Source organism: Erythrolamprus reginae, chromosome 1 (assembly GCF_031021105.1).
Source record: "Erythrolamprus reginae isolate rEryReg1 chromosome 1, rEryReg1.hap1, whole genome shotgun sequence".
Classification (NCBI taxonomy): domain Eukaryota; kingdom Metazoa; phylum Chordata; class Lepidosauria; order Squamata; family Dipsadidae; genus Erythrolamprus; species Erythrolamprus reginae.
The window spans coordinates 421,339,384-421,363,943 of record NC_091950.1 but is presented as its reverse complement, the minus strand read 5'-3'; the positions used below and the strand labels follow the sequence as shown (position 1 = coordinate 421,363,943).

General features: G+C 43.0%; 1 protein-coding gene across 1 annotated transcript in view; it reads left to right on the top strand.

Annotated features, from left to right (window-relative positions):
* The window catches only part of NXN (nucleoredoxin), a 114,983-nt gene that overhangs the window by 58,934 nt on the left and 31,489 nt on the right, over positions 1 to 24,560 (top strand). Inside the window, exons 2-6 of the mRNA XM_070735420.1 lie at positions 7,845 to 7,962; positions 9,656 to 9,789; positions 12,078 to 12,178; positions 14,780 to 14,886; positions 21,957 to 22,136. Coding sequence (XP_070591521.1) covers positions 7,845 to 7,962; positions 9,656 to 9,789; positions 12,078 to 12,178; positions 14,780 to 14,886; positions 21,957 to 22,136 — 640 coding nt within the window. The remainder of the gene's footprint in view (positions 1 to 7,844; positions 7,963 to 9,655; positions 9,790 to 12,077; positions 12,179 to 14,779; positions 14,887 to 21,956; positions 22,137 to 24,560) is intronic.

Here is a 24,560-nt window from a genome sequence, read left to right as displayed (position 1 = left end):
TCTAAGGCCATGTGGATTTTCTTTTTATCAAAGCACTGGAACACATTTGGGTAGCTTGGCAGCTTGGGGATTAGTGAACTTCAATTTCCATAACTCCCTAGCCAGCATGCTTGAAGATGAGTGGACTTCCACTCCCAGAATTCCCTACTTATTATGTTTAAGATGGGTGGACTTCCACTCCCATAATTCCCCAGCCAGCATGCTTTAAGATCGGTGGATTTCAGCTCCCATAATTCCCCAGCCAGCATTCATTATTATTATTATTATTATTATTATTATTATTATTATTATTATGTCAAATCTAATGTTTTTAACATTAGATTTGTACATGATGTATTGTTGTTGTGAGCCGCTCCGAGTCCTCGGAGAGGGGCGGCATAAAAATCTAATAAATTATTATTATTATTATTATTATTATTATTGTTGTTGTTGTTGTTGTTGTTGTTGTTGTTTTCTTGTTGTTATCATTATTATTATTATTATTATTATTATTATTATTATTATTATTATTATTATTATGTCAGTACAATACAGCAAACGAGATCACTATGCTGGATTTCGTATTTCATCACCAGTCAGGCGCTTCCCAAGCACCTAGGACTGCGTGATGTAGCGGCAAATTATGTTTGCCAATCCCATTAAAGCGGCCTTTTGCAATTGACAGATGGAGATTTTGTCAATTCCAATGGTTTTCAAATGTTCGCTGAGATCCTTCGGCCCTGCGCCCAGCGTGCCAAGTACCACTGGGACCACTTTCACGGGCTTATTCCAGAGTCATTGCAGCTCGATTTTTAGATCTTCGTATTTCATTAATTTCTCTAGCTGCTTCTCCTCAATTCTGCTGTCTCCTGGGATTGCGATGTCGATGATCCATACTTTCTTTTTCTCCACAATCAGGATGTCTGGTGTGTTATGCTTCAGAATTCGATCAGTCTGAAGTCGGAAGTCCCACAGTAGTTTTGCTTGCTCATTTTCGACCACTTTTTCGGGCTTATGATCCCACCAGTTCTTTGCCACTGGTAAATGGTAGTTCTGGCACAAGTTTTAGTGGATCATCTGTGCCACAGCATCATGTCTATGCTTGTAGTTAGTCTGTGCGATCTTTTTGCAGCAGCTGACTATGTGATCGATTGTTTCATCTGTATAATAATAATAATAATAATAATAATAATAATAATAATAATAATAGTGACCGAGGGTGGCTTAAAGGTCATGTGATGGGGTGGGAGTGGCCTACCAACCAAATAGGTGCTTGGACTCTCAGTTGATTAAGTCCCATTATTTGAATAGCCACAAAAGGGACAAATTATTATTATTATTATTATTATTATTATTATTATTATTATTAATTAGATTTGTATGCCGCCCCTCTCCTCGGGGCGGCTCACAACAATAACAAAGACAATGTAAGAACAAATCTAATAATTTAAAAAACACTAAAAACCCCATTATTAAAAGCAAGCATACACAGAAACATACCATGTATAAACTGTATAGGCCCAGGGGAGATGTCTCAGTTCCCCCATGCCTGATGGCAGAGATGGGTCTTAAGAACTTTACGAAAGGCAAGGAGGGTGAGAGCAGTTCTGATTTCCGGGGGGAGCTGGTTCCAGAGGGTTGGGGCCGCCACAGAGAAGGCTCTTCTCCTGGATCCCGCCAAACGACATTGGTTAGTCGACAGGACCCGGAGAAGGCCAACTCTGTGGGACCTAACTGGTCGCTGGGATTCGTGTGGCAGAAGGCGGTCCCGGGGTAGACGTCAATTCCCATAATTCCCCAGCCAGCATACTTTCAAATGAGTGGACTTCCACTCTCAGAATTCCCCAGCCATCATGCTTTAAGATGGGTGGACTACAACTCCGATAATTCTCCAGCCAGCATGCTTTAAGATGGGTGGATTTCAGCTCCCATAATTCCCTACTCAGCATGTTTTAAAATGAGTGGACTTCAATTCCCATAATTCCCCAGCCAGCATGCTTTAAGATGGGCAGATGTCAACACCCAGAATTCCCCAGCCAGGATGCTTTAAGATGGGTGGATTTCTACTCCCAGAATTCCCTACTCAGCATGTTTTAAAATGAGTGGACTTCAATTCCCAGAATTCCCCAGCCAGGATGCTTTAAGATGGGTGGACTTCCATTCCCAGAATTCTCCTGCCATCTTGCACTTTAAAGGGGAATTCTTGGAATGTTTTTGCTTTTTTATTTAATACGATAGTATGAATGAATATATCCTCTATAACCTTCATTGTGTATTGGATAAAATAAAGAAATAAAGAAATAAAATTCTATGTTTTGCTTTTGAGAGATGTTAAGATGCCAGACCAATAGTTTAAATTTAAGAGGGACATTCTTTAAAAAGTCCATTGCAATCAAACATAGACTGAGAATCCTAACACTACCATGTTAAGCCTGTTTTAGTCCGTTCTCCTTTAAAAAAAAAACAAAAAAAACCCTTTTATGTCTCAGTGGAGAACCATGGCCATAAACCTATTAGAGCAGAAGGTCAAGAGTCAAATAATCTTAAGGGCGTGCAACGGTTTCGCCCTCTCCCTGTTGTATTCCTGCCTGCTGGTCTGTTGAAAGGCGTTTGTATGATGGATCGTCTTTGGGCTTGTGTTCTTTTTAAAAACCTGGCTTGCAAAATCAATGGGGACGCCAGATTGAATTTAGGACCGTCTGATTCACTTAACAACCGTGGCAAGAAAGATTGCAAAAAGCCAAAAACTTAAGAAGTGTTTCACTTAGCCACAGAATTTTTTTTTTGGGGTGAGGGGTGGGGTTGATTATTGTGGTTGTTAAGTCTTGTACTAATTTTTTCTGAGTCAATCTCATTTGTCGTCCCCCCCCCCCCGGCTGGTGTCGTGTTGGGTTCCTCGTTTCCTTTGCTAGCAAAATTGTCTTTTAGAATTCTTTATTCTTTATTGGCCAGGTGTGATTGGACACACAAGGAATTTGTCCTTATTTATTTATAGATAGATTGATTGATTGATTGATTGATTGATTGATTGATTGATTGATTGGATTTGTATGCCGCCCCTCTCTGTGAACTCGGGGCGGCTAACAACAGTGGTAAAAACAGCATGTGACAATCCAATACTAAAAACAGCTAAAAACCCTTGTTATAAAACCAATCATACATGCAGACATACCATGCATAAATTGTAGAAGCCTAGGGGGAGAGAATATCTCAGTTCCCCCATGCCTGACGGCAGAGGTGGGTTTTAAGGAGCTTACGAAAGACAAGGAGGGTGGGGGCTATTCTAATCTCTGGGGGGAGTTGGTTCCAGAGGGCCAGGGCCACCATAGAGAAGGCTCTTCCCCTGGGTCCCGCCAAACGGCATTGTTTAGTTGACGGGACCCGGAGAAGGCCCACTCTGTGGGACCTAACTGGTCGCTGGAATTCGTGCGGCAGAAGGCGGTCCCTGAGATAGTTTTAATTATTGGATTTGTTGTACATTATTGTTGCTGTGAGCCACCCCCAGTCTTCGGAGAGGGTGGCATACAAATCTAATAAATAATAATAATAATAATAATAATAATTATTATTATTATTATTATTATTATTATTATTATTATCCCGCCCGGACGCTCTGTTTAGGGTGACCCGCTCCCTTCTTAACCAGGGGGGAGTTGGGGAGCCCTTGCAGAGCAATGCCGAGGATTTTAACACGTTTTTCGCTGATAAAATCGCTCAGATCCAGGCCGACCTCGACTCCAATTGGAAAACAGAGTCGACTGACAACGAGTCAGTCGAGGTGACTGGGGCACGTACTTGTCCACCTGTCTGGGAAGAGTTTGATCTGGTGACACCTGATGAAGTGGACAAGGCCATTGGAGCTGTGAGTTCCGCCACCTGTTTACTGGATCCGTGTCCCTCCTGGTTGGTCTCGGCCAGCAGGGAGGTGACACGGAGCTGGGTCCTCCTCGATCCACAGCTCACATTAGAGAACCATCTTTCAGCTGTGGCGAGGGGGGCGTTTGCCCAGGTTCGCCTGGTGCACCAGTTGCGGCCCTATCTGGACCGGGGCTCATTGCTCACAGTCACTCATGCCCTCATCACCTCGAGGTTCAACTACTGTAACGCTCTCTACATGGGGCTACCTTTGAAAAGTGTTCGGAAACTTCAGATCGTGCAGAATGCAGCTGCGAGAGCAGTCATGGGCTTACCTAGGTATGCCCATGATTCACCATCACTCCGCAGTCTGCATTGGCTGCCGATCAATTTCTGGTCACAATTCAAAGTGTTGGTTATGACCTTTAAAGCCCTTCATGGCACTGGACCAGAATATATCCGAGACCGCCTTCTGCCGCACGAATCCCAGCGACCGATTAGGTCCCACAGAGTGGACCTTCTCCGGGTCCCGTCAACTAAACAATGTCGGTTGGCGGGCCCCGGGGGAAGAGCCTTCTCTGTGGTGGCCCCGACTCTCTGGAACCAACTCCCCCCAGAGATTAGAACTGCCCCTACTCTCCCTGCCTTCCGTAAACTCCTTAAAACCCACCTTTGCCGTCAGGCATGGGGGAACTGAAACACCTGCCCCGGGCATGTACAATTTATGCATGGTATGTTTGTGTGTGTGTTTGTTAGTAAATGGGATTCTTTTTAAATATTTTAAATTTATTTGGATTTGTCATGAATTGCTGTATCTTGCTGTGAGCCGCCCCGAGTCTGCGGAGAGGGGCGGCATACAAATCTAAATAATAAATAAAATAAATATTATTTTCAACAATCAAGCCACAAACAATACACCAATCTAGGAACTCCCAAGGACCTTCCCTTTAACACTGATAGAGCAAGCCACTACCGTAGTATATAAACAGAGAGTAAATCTAAGTTCCCTGTTAGCACTGAGGAGCACATTTTGTGTTCTCACACCCAATGTGCACTCAAAGCAACCTTCCTAAATAAGAGTAGGAATGCATGTTTTCACTCATTTTGTTGCTTCCCAGTTTTGTGACCACTTCACTGTAAATTTATTTAATCCATTTATTGCAAAAAGAAACTGGTGGCTGAATAGACCCAAAGAGAGATGTTATTTCAATTTTGTTGTGTTTTGTTAAGCTTCATGAATTTAAGACTTTGGCAATTTGTGGCTTTCTGGGTTTTATTGGATCTCAGCTCCCATCGTGCACAGTCAGAGGGGCGTTAGGGGTTTCTGAAATCCCACAGATTTGGAAGGGAAACCACCAATTGTCCCACTGGCTTGCCAAGAAGTAATTCTTAGAGCGATGCAAAGCTGCTTGTGAACCGAAATCAGATTATAATCAAGCATTATGTAGACTTCGACTTACGACCAGAATTTGGGTTTTTATGACCTTTTTTTGCTGTGGTGGTTAAATTAATCACTCTATTTTTTACGTGAATCAGCCAGGCATTATGTAGATAGTCCTCGAGTTATGATTAGAATTTCTGTTGCTAATCCTGGTGGTTGTTAATTTGAGTTGTGCCTGATTTTACGACTGTTTTTTGTCATGGTGGTTATGTGAATCACTCCAGTCGTTAAGTGAATCATTGAAGCATTATTATAGAGATAGTCCTTGACTTAACAACTAGAATTTTCATTGGTAAGCAAGGCGGCTGTTAAGGGAGTTTTGTCGCCTTCTTTGCCATATAATGAAATGAATCACTGCGGTTGTTAAACGAACCCAGCAAGCATTGCATAGGTAGTCCTCAATGTATGACTAAAATTTCTCTTGTTAAGCATGGCCAGATTACCTCCGGAACCGCCTGCTACCGCAAGAATCCCAGCGACCGATAAGGTCCCACAGAGTTGGCCTTCTCCGGGTCCCGTCGACTAAACAATGTCGTTTGGCGGGCCCCAAGGGAAGAGCCTTCTCTGTGGCGGCCCCGGCCCTCTGGAACCAACTCCCCCCGGAGATTAGAACTGCCCCCACCCTCCCTGTCTTTCGTAAACTACTCAAGACTCATTTATGCCGCCAGGCATGGGGGAGTTAAGATATTCCTTCCCCCTAGGCCTTTACAAGTTATGCATGGTATGTTTGTGTGTATGTTTGGTTTTATAATAAGGGTTTTTAGTTGTTTTATTAATTGGATTTCTACATACTGTTTTTATCATTGTTGTTAGCCGCCCCGAGTCTGCGGAGAGGGGCAGCATACAAATCCAATAAAATAAAATAAAAAATGGCGGTTATTCAGTGAGCTGTGCCTGAGTTTACAACATAGAAACATAGAAGACTGACGGCAGAAAAAGACCTCATGGTCCATCTAGTCTGCCCTTATACTATTTCCTGTATTTTATCTTAGGATGGATCTATGTTTATCTCAGGCATGTTTCAATTAAGTGACTGAGGATTTACCAATCACCATGGAAAAAAAAGGATGTAAAATAGGGGGAAAGTAACAAATGTCTCACTTAGCGACAGAAATTTGGGGCTCCATTGTGGTCATAATTTGAGGACTAGCTGTAGGGAGTCAGAAGTGCAGTCACATGATCTGGGAACCACCACCACCCAAAAAACCCAGCCCCTACCAGATCTCTGATTCCAGGTCATAATTTCTCCCCACCTCTCAAGTAGGCCGCGGATCTTCAAATGGTTGCTAAATATTGAAACATAGAAGATTGATGGGAGAAAAAGACCTCCTGGTCCATCTAGTCTGCCCTTATCCTATTTCCTGTATTTTATCCTAGGATAGATCTATGTTTATCCCAGACATGTTTAAATTCAATGACTGTGGATTTACCAACCACGTCTGCTGGAAGTTTGTTCCAAGGATCTACTATTCTTTCAGTAAAATAATATTTTCTCATGTTGCTTTTGATCTTTCCCCCAACTAACTTCAGATTGTGTCCCCTTGTTCTTGTGTTCACTTTCCTATTAAAAACACTTCCCTCATGGACCTTATTTAACCCTTTGACATATTTAAATGTTTCGATCACGTCCCCCCTTTTCCTTCTGTCCTACAGACTGTACAGATGGAGTTCATGAAGTCTTTCCTGATACGTTTTATGCTTAAGACCTTCCACCATTCTTGTAGCCCGTCTTTGGACCCGTTCAATTTTATCAATATCTTTTTGTAGGTGAGGTCTCCAGAACTGAACACAGGATTCCAAATGTGGTATCACCAGCACTCTATATAGCGGGATCACAATCTCCCTCTTCCTGCTTGTTATACCTCTAGCTATGCAGCCAAGCATCCTACTTGCTTTCCCTACCGCCTGACTGCACTGTTCACCCATTTTGAGACTGTCAGAAATCACGACCCCTAAATCCTTCTGTTCTGAAGTTTTTGCTAACACAGAACTGTTTTATACATGCTGTTTTTATTATTGTTGTTAGCCGCCCCGAGTCTGCGGAGAAGGGTGGCATACAAATCCAATAAATATAAATAAATAAATAAATAAATAAAATAAAAAATAAAATAAATAAAATAAAATAAAATAAAATAAATAAATAATACTTTTGCCGAGGTTGTTAACGTAAACCTTTGCAGTTGTTAAATGAATCACTTGGTCATTAAAGCAAATCTGGCTCCCCCACCCACCCATTTGCTCGCCCAAAACCAGCTGGCAAGATCACCAATGGAGATCACGTGATCTTAGCTTGCCGCAACCGTTGTAAATATTGCCAAGTGCCCAAATTTCGATCATGTGACTGAGAGGGGGAGGTTGCTGCAGTGGTCGTATGTACGAGGACTGGTCGTAAATGACTTTTTCTAGCATTGTAACTTTCAAATGGTCTCTAAATGAATGGTCGTCGGTGGAAGGACGGCCTGCATAAAGATGATTTCTTTCCGATTTTCACTTTATTGCATTTCTGGTTCCTTCCTGTGTTTTTATGCTCTTTTCTTTCTTTCATTTTTTTTTCTTTCTGCCTTTGCAGTTGAAACTGTGGAACAAATTCCGGGTTTCCAACATCCCCTCGCTGATATTTATAGATGCCAACACTGGGAAAGTGGTTTGTCGGAACGGCCTCTTGGTGATCCGAGATGACCCAGAAGGTAAGAGCATGTTAGTCACCCAGCCAGGTTTCATGCCTCAAATGGAACTAGAACTCACCTTCTCCTGGTGATTGGCCCACAGTCACCCAGCCAACTTTCATGCCTAAGGCAGAACTGGAATTCACCTTCTCCTGGTGATTGTCCCAAAGTCACCCAGCCAGCTTTCATGCCTAAGGCAGAACTGGAATTCACCTTCTCCTGGTGATTGTCCCAAAGTCACCCAGCCAGCTTTCATGCCTAAGGCAGAACTGGAATTCACCTTCTCCTGGTGATTGTCACAAAGTTACCCAGCCAGGTTTCATGCCTCAAATGGAACTAGAACTCACCTTCTCCTGGTGATTGGCCCAAAGTCACCTAGCCAGCTTTCATGCCTAAGGCAGAACTGGAATTCACCTTCTCCTGGTGATTGTCACAAAGTTACCCAGCCAGGTTTCATGCCTCAAATGGAACTAGAACTCACCTTCTCCTGGTGATTGGCCCACAGTCACCCAGCCAGCTTTCATGCCTAAGGCAGAACTGGAATTCACCTTCTCCTGGTGATTGTCCCAAAGTCACCCAGCCAACTTTCATGCCTAAGGCAGAACTGGAACTCACCTTCTCCTGGTGATTGTCCCAAAGTCACCCAGCCAGCTTTCATGCCTAAGGCAGAACTGGAATTCACCTTCTCCTGGTGATTGTCCCAAAGTCACCCAGCCAGCTTTCATGCCTAAGGCAGAACTGGAATTCACCTTCTCCTGGTGATTGTCCCAAAGTCACCCAGCCAGCTTTCATGCCTAAGGCAGAACTGGAATTCACCTTCTCCTGGTGATTGTCACAAAGTTACCCAGCCAGGTTTCATGCCTCAAATGGAACTAGAACTCACCTTCTCCTGGTGATTGGCCCAAAGTCACCTAGCCAGCTTTCATGCCTAAGGCAGAACTGGAATTCACCTTCTCCTGGTGATTGTCCCAAAGTTACCCAGCCAGGTTTCATGCCTCAAATGGAACTAGAACTCACCTTCTCCTGGTGATTGGCCCACAGTCACCCAGCCAGCTTTCATGCCTAAGGCAGAATTGGAATTCACCTTCTCCTGGTGATTGTCCCAAAGTCACCCAACCAGCTTTCATGCCTAAGGCAGAACTGGAATTTACCTTCTCCTGGTGATTGTCACAAAGTTACCCAGCCAGGTTTCATGCCTCAAATGGAACTAGAACTCACCTTCTCCTGGTGATTGGCCCAAAGTCACCTAGCCAGCTTTCATGCGTAAGGCAGAACTGGAATTCACCTTCTCCTGGTGATTGTCCCAAAGTTACCCAGCCAGGTTTCATGCCTCAAATGGAACTAGAACTCACCTTCTCCTGGTGATTGGCCCACAGTCACCCAGCCAGCTTTCATGCCTAAGGCAGAATTGGAATTCACCTTCTCCTGGTGATTGGCCCAAAGTTACCCAGCCAGGTTTCATGCCTAAGGCAAAACTGGAATTCACCTTCTCCTGGTGATTGTCACAAAGTTACCCAGCCAGCTTTCATGCCTCAAGTGGAACTAGAACTCACCTTTTCCTAGTCCCTTGCTTGATGCCTTAACTACTGGACCAAAACTGGCTCTCGTTCATGGAAAGTTGGGTCGTCTATAAACACTGAAATAAAGAAATAAAAATATCTCTCAACAGCCTTCCATGGCTCTTGACCGTTCTCCTTCTGCTTTCTTCCCCCAGGCCTGGAGTTCCCGTGGGGTCCTCGGCCGTTCAGTGAGGTGGTGGCCGGCCCTCTTCTCCGAAACAGCGGGCCTCCCCTCGAAAGCAGCGTCCTGGAAGGATCCCACGTCGGGGTTTACTTCTCTGCTCACTGGGTGAGACCCTCTCTTCTCTGAAAGAGTAGTAGATCCTTGGAACAAACTTCCAGCAGACGTGGTAGATAAATCCACAGTAACTGAATTTAAACATGCCTGGGATAAACATAGATCCATCCTAAGATAAAATACAGAAAATAGTATAAGGGCAGACTAGATGGACCAGGAGGTCTTTTTCTGCCCTCAGACTTCTATGTTTCTATGTTTCTCCTTCGTCATTTCCGTGGGGGGGGGGGGCGAGGTGGGGGGGTGTCCCTATTTGTATCTGGGTCTTCCTGAATGTCTTCCTCATTCCTTGAAATCACACAAATTAGGCCTCAGGTTTGGATTACAGGGAGTTCTCGACTTATCAAAGTCTCCACGTCTCAAAATGGGTGAACAGTGCGGTCAGGCGGTAGGGAAAGTAAGTAGGATGCTTGGCTGCATAGCTAGAGGTATCACAAGCAGGAAGAGGGAGATGGTGAACTCGCTGTGTAGAGCGTTGGTGAGACCACATTTGGAATAATACTGTGTTCAGTTCTGGAGACCTCACCTACAAAAAGATATGGATAGAATTGAACGGGTCCAAAGACGGGCTACAAGAATGGTGGAAGGTCTTAAGCATCAAACTGATCAGGAAAGACTTCATGAATTCAACCTGTATAGTCTGGAGGACAGAAGGGAAAGGGTGGATGTGATTAAAACATTTAAATATGTTAAAGAATTAAATAAGGTTCAGGAGGGAAGTGTTTTTAATAGGAAGGTGAATGCAAGAACAAGGGGGCACAATGTGAGGTTAGTTAGGGGATAGATGAAAAGCAACATGAGAAAATATTATTTGACTGAAAGAGTAGTAGATGCTTGGAATAAACATGCAGCAGACGTGGTTGGCCAATCCACAGTAACTGAATTGAAACATGCCTGGGATAAACATATATCCAATATATATATCCAATATATATAAATATTTTATCCTAAGATAAAATACAGGAAATAGTATAAGGGCAGACTAGATGGACCATGAAGTCTTTTTCTGCCATCAATCTTCTATGTTTCTATGTTTATCACTAGTTGCTTAGCAGTCTTCGGAGAGGGGCGGCATACAAATCTAATAAATAATAATAATAATAATAATAATAATAATAATAATAATAATAATAACCGTTTGAAGATCCGCCAAGCCTATTTAAAAGGTGGGGGGGAAATTATGACCTGGAATCAGAGATCTGGTGAATGTTTTGTGGGGGGTCCAAGGTCATGTGACTACACTTCTAACTCCCTACAGCTAGTCCTCGAATTATGACCACAACGGAGTCCCAAATTTCTGTCGTTAAGTGGGACATTTGTTACTTTTACCCTATTTTACAACCTAATTTTGCCACATTTGTTAAGTGAACACCTGCAGCGAATTTAGTCACAGGCTTGTTAAGCAAATCTGTTTTCCACACGGATTTTACTTATCAGACGACCTCAGAGACTGAAATCATAGAAACATAGAAGATTGACGGACGAAAAAGACCTTATGGTCCATCTAGTCTGCCCTTATACTATTTCCTGTATTTTTATCTTAGGATGGATCTATGTTTATCCCAGGCATGTTTAAATTCAGTTACTGTGGATTTACCAACCACGTCTGCTGGAAGTTTGTTCCAAGCATCTACCACTCTTTTAGTAAAATAATATTTTCTCATGTTGCTTCTGATCTTTCCCCCAACTAACTTCAGATTGTGTCCCCTTGTTCTTGTGTTCACTTTCCTATTAAAAACACTTCCTTCCTGGACCTTATTTAACCCTTTAACATATTTAAATGTTTCGATCATGTCCCCCCTTTTCCTTCTATCCTTCAGACTATACAGATTGAGTTCATTAAGTCTTTCCTGATACGTTTTATGCTTAAGACCGTCCACTATTCTCATGTGACAATGGGGCACTGCGACCGTCATAAATATGAGTCACGTATTTCGATCACCTGGGGATGCCGTAGTGGCCACAAGTGCGAAAAATGGTCAAAAGTCCATTTTTTACAGTGCCATTATAATTTTATACAGTCACTAAATAAACTGTTGTAAGTGGAGGGTAACTGCCTCTTTTCTGGTTGGTGCTTAGCATGCAGCGGTGTTTATGTGCCTGCATTTGCTAATAATCCTACATTTTGCTAAAGGAAAATTCACTTAAGTTTCTAGTCCTCCACGTGTATCGGGGAAGGGTGTCTTTCTTTTGTAGTATGATCAAGAGCTTTCTTAGAGAAACGAATTCCTGGACTCTTTACCTTAAATTTAACTCTTTTTTTTCTATTTATCTTTCTGCAGTGCCCGCCTTGTAGAAGTCTTACCCGGGTCCTGGTGGAATCTTACCGGAAAATTAAAGAGGCTGGTCAAAAATTTGAGATTGTCTTCGTTAGTGCCGACAGGTAATCGAGTATGAATCCCAAACTGTCTACTTTTTTAGCCCTTTTTTATACCTGGGTAGAACAGAGCTCAGTGAAATATTTTGAGACCCCATTTTTGTATAAAGGAAGGAAGGAAGGAAGGAAGGAAGGAAGGAAGGAAGGAAGGAAGGAAGGAAGGAAGGAAGGAAGGAAAGAAAAAGGAAGGGAAAAGGAAGGAAGGAGAGGGAGGGAGGAAAGAAGGGAGGGAGAGAGGAAGGAAGGAAAGAAAGGAAGAAAGAAAGAAGGAGAGAGAGGAAGGAAAGAAGGGAGGGAAGGAAGGAAGGAATTTAGAATAATTTAGAATATAGAGTGCTGGTGAGACCACATTTGGAACACTGTATTCCGTTCTGGAGACCTCACCTACAAAAACATATTGACAAAATTGAACGGGTCCAAAGACGGGCTACAAGAATGGTGGAAGGTCTTAAGCATAAAACGTATCAGGAAAGACTTCATGAACTCAATCTGTATAGTCTGGAGGACAGAAGGAAAAGGGGGGACATGATCAAAACATTTAAATATGTTAAAGGGTTAAATAGGGTTCAGGAGGGAAGTGTTTTTAATAGGAAAGTGAACACAAGAACAAGGGGACACAATCTGAAGTTAGTTGGGGGGAAGATCAGAAGCAACGGGAGAAAATATTATTTGATTGAAAGAGTAGTGGATGCTTGGAACAAACTTCCAGCAGATGTGGTAGATAAATCCACAGTAACTGAATTTAAACATGCCTGGGATAAACATAGATCCATCCTAAGATAAAATACAGAAAATAGTATAAGGGCAGACTAGATGGACCATGAGGTCTTTTTCTGCCGTCAGTCTTCTATGTTTCTAATAACAAAGTTGGAAGGGACCTTGGAGACAGGAAACCCTACATTACAAAAGCCTATCCAGTCTCTTCTTAAAAACTTCCAGTATTGGAGAATTCACAACTTCTGGAGGCAAGTTCTTCCACTGATTAATTGTTCTAAAAGCACAGACAGAGGAATGAAGGAAAGAAAGAGGAAGGAAAGAGGAAGGAAGGAAAAAATGAAGGAAGGAAGGAGGAGGAAAGAGAGGGAGGAAGGAAGGAAGAATAAAAGGAAGGGAAAGGAAAGGAAAGAAGGAGAAAAGGGGAGGAAGGTAATAAAGGAAGAAAAGAGAAGAAGAGAAGATGAGATGTGGGGAACAAGGGAGAGAAGGTTTGGGGAATGAAGAAAAGAAACAGGAAGAATGGAAGGAGTGAAGGTTAAATAAATAATTTAAGTCAAGTAAAGGAGAGGGAGAGGGAAGGAAGAAAAGAAAGAGACAGGGAGGGAGGGAGGAGGAGAAGGAATATAAGAAAGAAGGGGGAAGTAAAGAGACCAGATTATCTCAGGGACCGCCTTCTGCTGCATGAATCCCAGAGACCAGAGTGGGTCTTCTCCGGGTCCCGTCAACTAAACAATGTCGCTTGGCAGGACCCAGGGGAAGAGCCTTCTCTGTGGCGGCCCCGGCCCTCTGGAACCAGCTCCCCCCAGAGATTAGAACTGCCCCCACCCTCCTTGCCTTTCGTAAACAACTTAAAACCCACCTCTGCCGCCAGGCATGGGGGAATTGAGATCCTCTTTCCCCCTAGGCCTTTACAATTCTATGCATGGTATGTTTGAATGTATGTTTGGTTTTTATAATAATGGATTTTTAACTGTTTTTAGTATTGGATTATTATTATATGCTGTTTTATTACTGTTGTTAGCCGCCCCGAGTCTGCAGAGAGGGGTGGCATACAAATCCAATAAATACAAATACAATACAAAAGAGAGAAGGAAAGAAGAAAGAAAAATGGAAGGAAGAATAAAAAGGGAGGAAGAAAAGGAAGGAAGGAATAATGAGGGAGGGAGGAAGACAAAATACACAAGCAGTACTAACTGTGAGAGGGACATTGGAGTCCTAGTGGACAACCATTTAAATAGGAGCCAGCTGCCAGCAGCTGCCAAAAAAGCCAACACAGTTTTGGCTGCATCAACAGAGGGACAGATTCAAGATCACGTGAAGGGTTAATACCACTTTATAAGGCCTTGGTAAGGCCACACTTGGAATACTGCATTCAGGTTTGGTCGCCACGATGCAAAAAGTATATTGAGACTCTAGAAAGAGGGCAGAGAAGAGCAACAAAGAAGATTAGGGGACTGGAGGCTGAAACATATGAAGAACGGTTGCAGGAACTGGGCCTGGCTAGTTTAATGAAAAGAAGGACCAGGGGAGACAGGATAGCAGTCTTCAAATATCTCAGGGGTTGCCCCAAAGAAGAAGGAGTCAAGCTATTCTCCAAAGCACCTGAGAGTAGAACAAGAAGCAATGGGTGGAAACTAATCAAGGGGAGAAGCAACTTAGAACTGTTTGACAGTTAGAACAATTAATCAGTGGAACAGCTTGCATACAGAACTTGTGAATGCTCCAACACGGGGAAGGGCGGCATACAAGTGTAATAAATAATAATAAAATAATAATAATAATAATTTATCTGAAATGATATAAGGTCTCCTGACTGAGCAGGAGGTTGGACTAGAAGACCTCCGAGGTCCCTTTTAAACTCTGCTGTTTTGATTCCTGTGTCGCCTGCAGGTCGGAGGAATCATTCAAACAATATTTCAGCGAGATGCCCTGGTTATCCGTCCCTTACCCTGACGAGGGACGTCGGTCACGTCTCAACCGGCTGTACGGCATTCAAGGTAAGCGGAAGCAACCCCTCTTGGGATTTTTATCAGATCTGGTGGGCGGTTTTGTGCATTCCCACTTACTTATTTATCTATCTATCTACCTACCTACCTATCTATCTATCTATCTATCTATCATCTATCTAACATCTATCTATCTATCAATCTATCATCTATCTATCTATCTATCATCTATCTATCTATCTATCTATCTACCTACCTACCTACCTATCTATCTATCTATCTATCATCTATCTATCTATCATCTATCTATCTATCATCTATCTAACATCTATCTATCTATCTATCATCTATCTAACATCTATCTATCTATCTATCATCAATCTATCTATCATCTATCTAACATCTATCTATCTATCTATCTATCTATCATCTATCTATCTATCATCTATCATCTATCATCTATCTATCTATCTATCTACCTATCATCTATCTATCTATCATCTATCTATCTATCTATCTATCTATCATCTATCTATCTTTCATCTATCATCTATCTATCTATCTATCTATCTATAATCTATCTATCTATTTATCTATTTATTTATTTGGTTGGTTGGTTGGTTGGTTTTTAATGCCACCCTTCTCCTTAGACTCAGGGCGGCTTACAACATGTTAGTAATAGCCCTTTTTAACAGAGAATCAGCCTATTGCCCCCACAATCCGGGTCCTCATTTGACCCACCTCGGAAGGATGGAAGGCTGAGTCAACCTTCAGCCGGTGATGAGATTTGAACTGATGACATACAGATCTACAGTCAGCTTCAGTGGCCTGCAGTACAGCACTCTACCCGCTGCGCCACCCCGGCTCTTAACCCTAATACACATACACACATACATGCCTATCTCGTCTATCTTCTTTCCTAACCAAATGGGAAAACAGCAGCACAATATAAATATAAAGGTCATAAAATGAGCCGAGGTGGCGCAGTGGGTAGAGTGCTGTACTGCAGGCCACTAAAGCTGACTGCTAGATCCACAGCTGACATTGGAACATCATCTTTCGGCTGTGGCGAGGAGGGCGTTTGCCCAGGTCCGCCTGGTGCACCAGTTGTGGCCCTATTTGGACAGGGAGTCATTGCTCACAGTCACTCATGCCCTCATCACCTCGAGGTTCGATTACTGCAACGCTCTCTACATGGGGCTACCTCTGAAAAGTGTTCAGAAACTTCTGATCGTGCAGAATGCAGCCGCGAGAGCCATTGTGGAGCTTCCTAGATTCGCCCACGTATGTACAACACTCCGTGGCCTGCATTGGCTGCCGATCAGTTTCCGGTCACAATTCAAAGTGTTGGTTATGATCTTTAAAGCCCTGCATGGCATTGGACCAGAGTACCTCTGGAACCGCCTGCTACCTCACGAATCCCAGCGACCGATAAGGTCCTACAGAGTTGGCCTTCTCTGGGTCCCGTCGACCAAACAATGTCATTTGGTGGGCCCCAGGGGAAGAGCCTTCTCTGTGGCAGCCCCGGCCCTCTGGAATCAACTCCCCCCGGAGATTAGAACTGCCCCCACACTCCTTGTCTTTCGTAAATTACTCAAGACCCATCTTTACCGCCAGGCATGGGGGAGTTGAGACACCTTTCCCCCAGGCTTTTTTATATTTATGTTTGGGTATTTATATGTTGTTTGCTTTTTAAAAAAATATGATAGGGTTTTATATGCTTTTTAGTATTAGATTTGTTTTCAGTGGAATGTTGTTTTTATTATTGTTGTGAGCCACCCCGAGTCTTCGGAGAGGAGCGGCATACAAATCTAATAAATTGAATTGAATTGAATACAGCCAATCAGGTTATTATTATTATTATTATTATTATTATTATTATTTATTAGATTTGTATGCCGCCCCTCTCCGCAGACTCGGGGCGGCTCACAACACAATAAAAACAGTTTATAACAAATCTAATAATTTACAGTTTAAAATATTAAAAAAACCCATTATTAAACAGACATATACACAAGCATACCATACATAAATTGTATAGGCCCGGGGGAGATATCTCAGTTCCCCCATGCCTGACGACAAAGGTGGGTTTTAAGGAGTTTGCGAAAGGCGAGGAGTGTAGTGGCAGTTCTAATCTCTGGGGGGAGCTGGTTCCAGAGAGTCGGGGCCGCCACAGAGAAGGCTCTTCCCCTGGGGCCCGCCAACCGACATTGTTTAGTTGACGGGACCCGGAGAAGGCCCACTCTGTGGGACCTGATCGGTCGCTGGGATTCGTGCGGCAGAAGGCGGTCTCGGAAATATTCTGGTCCGGTGCCATGAAGGGCTTTATAGATCATAACCAACACTTTGAATTGTGACCGGAAACTGATCGGCAACCAATGCAGACTGCGGAGTGATGGCGAAACATGGGCATATCTGGGAAAGCCCATGACTGCTCTCGCAGCTGCATTCTGCATTCTGCAGGTTGCAGCACAATTAGCAAACCCATCATTGCATGCTGATGATGGCTTACATCAGCCCCTCCCATGGTTACAAACCATTTGCTTGCATTGTAATATTACCTCCAGAAATCAACTTATTTCTGACACACGTCTTTCTGCCTCTTGGGGAATCTGGGTTCAAATCAGCCCATAGCCCACGGCAATCACGCAGGTGGGCTATAAGGCGACCAGTTGCGGTTGTGGGGTTTTGCAGTCCCTGCTGAAGAGGGAGGAAGGGGAGGGCCGTGGCCACATCCGGCAGGGAATCCAATTGCAGAACAGCTGAAGAGCAGGTGGTGGCTACTCCAGGCAGTCTGGCTCCTAACCTGGATCGGGTTTCTCGGGCAATCTGGTGGATTTGGCGGCAGGAGAAGAGACCGCAAAGCGTCTCCCCAGATCCGCCGAGGTTTGGGGCACCCAATGGAGTCTTTTCCTGAGCCCTCTTAAAATGTGTCACCCTACCAGACTTCTGTGGGTTTCCTTCCTTCCTTCCTTCCTTCCTTCCTTCCTTCCTCCTCTCCATTTCTTCCTTCATTTCTTCCTTCCTTCCTCTCTCTTCTCTCCTTCCTTTCTTTCTTGGTTTCTTACTCCCTTAGAAACATAGAAATATAGAAGAATGACGGCAGAAAAAGACCTCATGATCTATCTAGTCTGCCCTTATACTATTTTCTATATTTTATCTTACAATGGATATTTGTTTATCCCAGGCATGTTTAAATTCAGTTACTGTGGATTTATCTACCACGTCTGCTGGAAATTTGTTCCAAGGATCTACTACTCTTTCAGTAAAATAATATTTTCTCACGTTGCTTTTGATCTTTCCCCCAACTAACTTCAGATTGTGTCCCCTTGTTCTTGTGTTCACTTTCCTATTAAAAACACTTCCCTCCTGGACCTTATTTAACCCTTTAACATATTTAAATGTTTCGATCATGTCCCCACTTTCCCTTCTGTCCTCCAGACTATACAGATTGAGTTCATGAAGTCTTTCCTGATACGTTTTATGCTTAAGACCTTCCACCATTCTTGTAGCCCGTCTTTGGACCCGTTCAATTTTATCAATATCTTTTTGTAGGTGAGGTCTCCAGAACTGAACACAGTATTCCAAATGTGGTCTCACCAGCATTCTATATAGCGGGATCATAATCTCCCTCTTCCTGCTTGTTATACCTCTAGCTATGCAGCCAAGCATCCTACTTGCTTTTCCTACTGCCCGACCACACTGCTCACCCATTTTGAAATCACTACCCCTAAATCCTTCTCTTCTGAAGTTTTTGCCAACACAGAACTGCCAATGCAATACTCCGATTGAGTATTCCTTTTCCCCAAGTGCATTATTTTACATTTGGAAACATTAAACTGCAGTTTCCATTGCTTTGACCATTTAGAAAAGCTAAATCATTTACCATATTGCAGACCTCCAGGAATATCCCTTCCTCCCTTCTCTCCCTCCTTCCTTCCTTCTCTCCCATTCCTCCCTCCCTCCCTCCCTCCCTTCTCTCCTCCCTTCTCTTCTTTCCCTCCTTCCTTCCTTTTCTCCCATTCCTCCTTTCTGTATCCTTTCCCCTGGGAATCCGACCTGCCGTCTGATCCCGGCCAATCCCAATGATTGCAATGGACTGAGGGCCCTCCCTGATCTACGCTGCAGGAGGAAATTCCCAGCCGCTAATTGCAGGGGGTCCTGAAGTGCAGTGGGCGGAGTAGGGCAGAAGAGGCTCAAATGGCCCCCTTCACTCAAGAGGCATTGCTTAGGCCAGAGACCCTCGGGAAGGGTGAGTGTTACATGAGCACTTTGGGAGCCTGCCCAAGATCTGAACCCGGAGCCTTGGAATGCGGAGGGAGGTGCGAAAATCAGAGTGCTTGCAAGGAGTTGAGTTTGGAAATCCAGTTGCTGCTTTGTGAAACACTGCAAAGACTTCTAAGTTGTTCTGTCGAGCTCTCTGGTAGAATCCTCCCAAAAATGCACAGATACAATTTCAGACACACACACGTTTGAAAATTCAAAACAATGTTCTTTATAATGAAAATTCACTTAACCTAAGCCCTCTTTTGGTATAGCAAAGAGCACTCGTCTCCAAACAAACTGGTCATTTGTACAAGTCCCTTATCAGTTCTGTGATACTTAGCTTGCAGCTGTGAGGCAATTCACAGTCCTTCTTCTTTCACAAAGTGAAACACACTTTGCTCTGGTTTAGTTTCAAAGTGGGGAAAAATCAGCACACAAAGGTCAAAGTCAGTAAAGCAGTCACGAAACACAACGATCAGATAATCCTCCACAATGGCCAAACCCACAGGCTGCTATTTATAGCAGCCTCACTAATGACCACAGCCCCACCCAACCACAGGTGGCCTCATTTTCTTTGATAATCATCTCTCAGTTGTTGCTGCCTATGCATCGCTCTCCACATGCGTGGCTGTATCATTAACTCTTGTTCTGAGTCCAAGGAGGAGCTAGATAATTGATCTCCTTCTGAGCTGTCTGCCCCACTCTCCTCCCTGTCACTCATGTCTTCTTGGTCAGAGGAGCCTTCATCAGCAGATTCCACCGGGGGGGGGGGGGAACAGGCCTGCAGCATGTGGATGTCTCCCCCACATCCACAGTCCTTGGGGCAGGAGCTGGGCCAGAGCTAACCACAACATAAGTCAAGGTAACTCCTTGACTTACAAACAAGTTCACTTAGTGACCCTTCAAAGTTACAATGACATTTTTTTAAAAATTCACATTTTAAATTCACCGTTTTTCAAAACATACAACCATTGCATTATCCCCACAGTCATGTGGTCCAAATTCTCAGGAACTGGGCCTGGGTAGTTTAATGAAAAGAAGGACCAGGGGAGACATGACAGCAGTCTTCCAGTATCTCAGGGGTTGCCCCAAAGAAGAGGGAGTCAAGCTATTCTCCGAAGCAACTGAGGGCAAGACAAGAAGCAATGGATGGAAACTAAACAAGGAGAGAAGCAACTTAGACCTAAGGAGGAATTTCCTGACAGTTAGAACAATTGATCCGTGGAACAGCTTGCCACCAGAAGTGGTGAATGCTCCAACACTGGAAGTCTTTAAGAAGATGTTGGATAACCATTTATTTTTATTTGTTTATTTAATTTGACTTCTTTGCCGCCCAATCTCGAAGGACCCAGGGCAGCTTACAACAATAAAAAATTACAAAACGATAAAAAAAGTCACAAAATACAGTCTAAACTCTAAAAACCTAATTAAGACTCAATAATAAAATAACTCAACAACATGCATACATGCCATTCATACACATTCATATATGTGGCCAAGCTAGTTGTTGATTTAGGGCTGACATAACCAGGTCTTCGTGGCCTTATGGAAAGCCAGCAAGGTGCGAGCATTGCGGATATCGGGGGGGGGTGTGGATTCCATAGAGCTGGGGTGGCAATAGAGAAGGCCCTGCCTGCGGTCTCGCCAACCTGCATTGTTTAGTTGACGGGACCTGAAGGAGGCCAACTCTGTGTGCTCTTATTGGCCTCTGGGAGGTATGAACTTAGTTGGGGGAAAGATCAGAAGCCACGTAAGAAAATATTATTTGACTGAAAGAGGAGTAGATGCTTGGAACAAACTTCCAGCAGACGTGGTTGGTAAATGCACAGTGACTGAATTAAAACATGCCTGGGATAAACTTAGATCCATCCTAAGATAAAATACAGGAAATAGTATAAGGGCAGACTAGATGGACCAGGAGGTCTTTTTCTGCCATCAGACTTCTATGTTTTTATGGGGTGGTTTACAACTCCCAGAATTCCCCAGCCAACCTGCTTTAAAATGGGTGGACTTCCACTCCCAGAATTCCCTTGCCATCAAAGTTTTACTTTCTTTACACTTTCCCCTAAAGTCTCAACCTCTTTTCTGTAATGCAGCAACTAAAACTGGATGCAAATATTCCATGTGTGGCCTTACTGAGGCTTTATAAAGCTGTACTAATACTTCCCCTGGGATAAACACAGATCCATTGTAAGATAAAATACAGGAAATAGTATAAAGGCAGACTAGATGGACCAGGAGGTCTTTTTCTGACGTCAATCTTCTATGTTTCTATGTGTAGGGTTTCCTGCCTTATCAGGGTGGTGGATTAGAGGACCTCCAAGGTCTCTTTCAACTCGTTGTTGTTGTTAACTTGTTTATATATTGTCAAGCCCAACTGTTGTGTACATAGTACTAACAATATGGCCACACAGATGTGCACACCGGAAACCAGAGCAGCATCTGGGGATGGTGTACATGCCCACAGATAGGGCTGTGCATGCAACCTCTGGCACATGTGGCCTAGGTTAGCCATCAGAGATACAAGCACATAATATGACACATAGAAACATAGAAGAGTGACGGCAGAAAAAGACCTCATGGTCCATCTAGTCTGTCCTTATACTATTTCCTGTATTTTATCTTACAATGGATATGTGTTTATCCCAGGCATGTTTCAGTTCAGTTCCTGTGGATTTACCAACCACGTCTGCTGGAAATTTGTTCCAAGGATCTACTACTCTTTTAGTCAAATAATATTTTCTCATGTTACTTCTGATCTTTCCCCCAACTCACATCAGATTGTGCCCCCTTGTTCTTGGGTTCACTTTCCTGGTGACTTCTCTCCCTCCTTGACCCTCTCTTTATCTTCGCAGGTATCCCCACTCTGATTGTCTTGGACACTAAGGGAGAGGTCATCACCCGACAGGGCCGAGTGGAGGTTCTGAATGACACGGAATGCCAGGAGTTCCCCTGGCACCCCAAGCCTGTCTTAGAGCTGACCGACTCCAACGCTGTCCAGCTGAACGAGGGTCCTTGTCTCGTCCTTTTTGTAGGTATGCAAACCGCCCCCCCTCCCCTCTGAATGCCAACACCCCCCCCCCAAAAGAAATCGGATTTTTCTGTCATTTAGCTTTTCTTTTGCTAACAGACAAGAATGGAGCAAAAGAAAATCTCATGGAAAGTTTCTAGTCTTCATGATTGCAAAAAGATACTTGAGGAGACAATCTCCTGATGGAAGTTTACTATAAAAATACTTAAAAGTCTGATTAAGTTTCTAGCTCCCTTGATTTGCTATAAAAAGTACATAGGCCTCATGAAGTTTCTAGTCCTCGTGATTGCAAAGAGATACTTCTTGCAGACAAGTTCTTAGTGGAAGCAAAAGTAGTTCCATTTGGTGAAGTTTATAGTCCTCGTGATTATAAAGAGAAAGTTGTGGGGACAATTTTCCTGGTGGCAATATAGTTTTCTATAAAAGTACTTAAGCCTGAGGAAGTTTCTAGTCCTCATTGCCAAGAGATACTTGTGTGGACAATGTGGAAACATAGTTTTCTATAAAAATATTTTAAGTTTGGTGAAGTTTCTAGTGCTTTGTCCTCATTGCCAAGAGATACTTATAGGGACAGTTTGTCAGTTGAACTGTGGTCTTCTGTAAAAGTACTTGTCAGATGAAGTTTCTAGTCCTTATTGCCAAAAGATACTTGTGGGGACAGTTTCATGGTGGAAGTGTAGTCTTCTATAAAAGTACCTGTCTGGTGAAGTTTCTAGTCCTCACTGCCAAGAGATTCTTGGGAGAATGTGGGAACGTAATTTTACATAAAAGTATTTTACAGTCAATCTGAGGTAGTTTCTAATCGTCATGATTGCAAAAAGATACCTGTGGAGACAGTCTCCTGGTGGAAGTTTACTATAAAAATACTTAAAAGTCTGATTAAGTTTCTAGCTCTCTTGATTGCAAAGAGATAATTTATGAGACAGTTTTGTGGTGGAAGTGTAATCTTCCATAAAAGTATTCAAGCCCAAAGGATCTTCTAGTCATTGCAAAGAGACATTAGTGGGTGGTGAACGCGTAGGGGTTTTGTTTTTTTTGTAAAAGTACTCAAGTTTCTAGTCCTCATTATTGCAAAAGAGATATTTTTGAGGTTGGTTGATGTCAAAACGTAAGAAGGCTGAATTTAGATTCCTGGCTGTTAAGAAATCAACATACTGGTATATTAAGTCTGTACTCTTTAATTCCTGGGGGGTTGATTGCCCAACAAAAGAAAACATGTTTTGCGCGAAAGCCTCCTGCCACAGTTATGGAATTTAGAACATGACACCGCAAATGATGGAATCATAATTTGGTACAAATGTGCAAATCCTGCTCCGCCCCGGATCAACCTAACGTGCCGCAGCCTGTAAATTTTGTGCTTGGCCCTCTCTGGCTCCCAGTTAAAACTTTCTTCAGCAATCCTTCTTTTTAAAATCCTTGTTTTAGCCGCCCCGAGTCTGCGGAGAGGGACGGCATACAAATCCAATAAATAAATAAAATAAATAAAAGTGGTGATTTGCTTCATGTCCCAACATACAGAAGCCGCTCCAAGTCTGCGGAGAGGGGCCGCATACAAATCTAATAAATAATAATAATAATAATAATAATAATAATAATAATAATAATAAACAGAGGCATAGAATCAAAATCAGGGGAAGTATTAGTACAGCTTTATAAAGCCTCAGTAAGGCCACACCTGGAATATCGAAGTTAGTTGGGGGATCAAAAGCAACATGAGAAAATATTATTTTACTGAAAGAGTAGTAGATGCTTGGAACAAACTTCCAGCAGACGTGGTAGATAAATCCACAGTAACTGAATTTAAACATGCCTGGGATAAACATATATCCACCCTAAGATAAAATACAGAAAATAGTATAAGGCAGACTAGATGTACCAGGAGGTCTTTTTCTGCCGTCAGTCTTCTATGTTTCTATGTTTCTCTATTTGCATCCAGTTTTAGTTGCTGCATTACAGAAAAGAGGTTGAGACTTTGGGGGAAAGTGTAAAGAAAGTAAAACTTTGATGGCAAGGGAATTCTGGGAGTGGAAGTCCAACCCATCTTAAAGCAGGTTGGCTGGGGAATTCTGGGAGTTGTAAACATAGAAAACATAAAAACATAGAAGACTGACAGCAGAAAAAGACCTCATGGTCCATTTAGTCTGCCCTTATATTATGTCCTGTATTTTATCTTAGGGTGGATATATGTTTATCCCAGGCATGTTTAAATTCAGTTCCTGTGGATTTACCAACCACGTCTGCTGGAAGTTTGTTCCAAGCATCTACTACTCTTTCAGCCAAATAATATTTTCTCACGTTGCTTCTGATCTTTCCCCCAACTGACCTCAGCTTGTGCCCCCTTGTTCTTGTGTTCACTTTCTTATTAAAAACACTTCCCTCCTGAACCTTATTTAACCCTTTAACATATTTAAGTGTTTCGATCATGTCC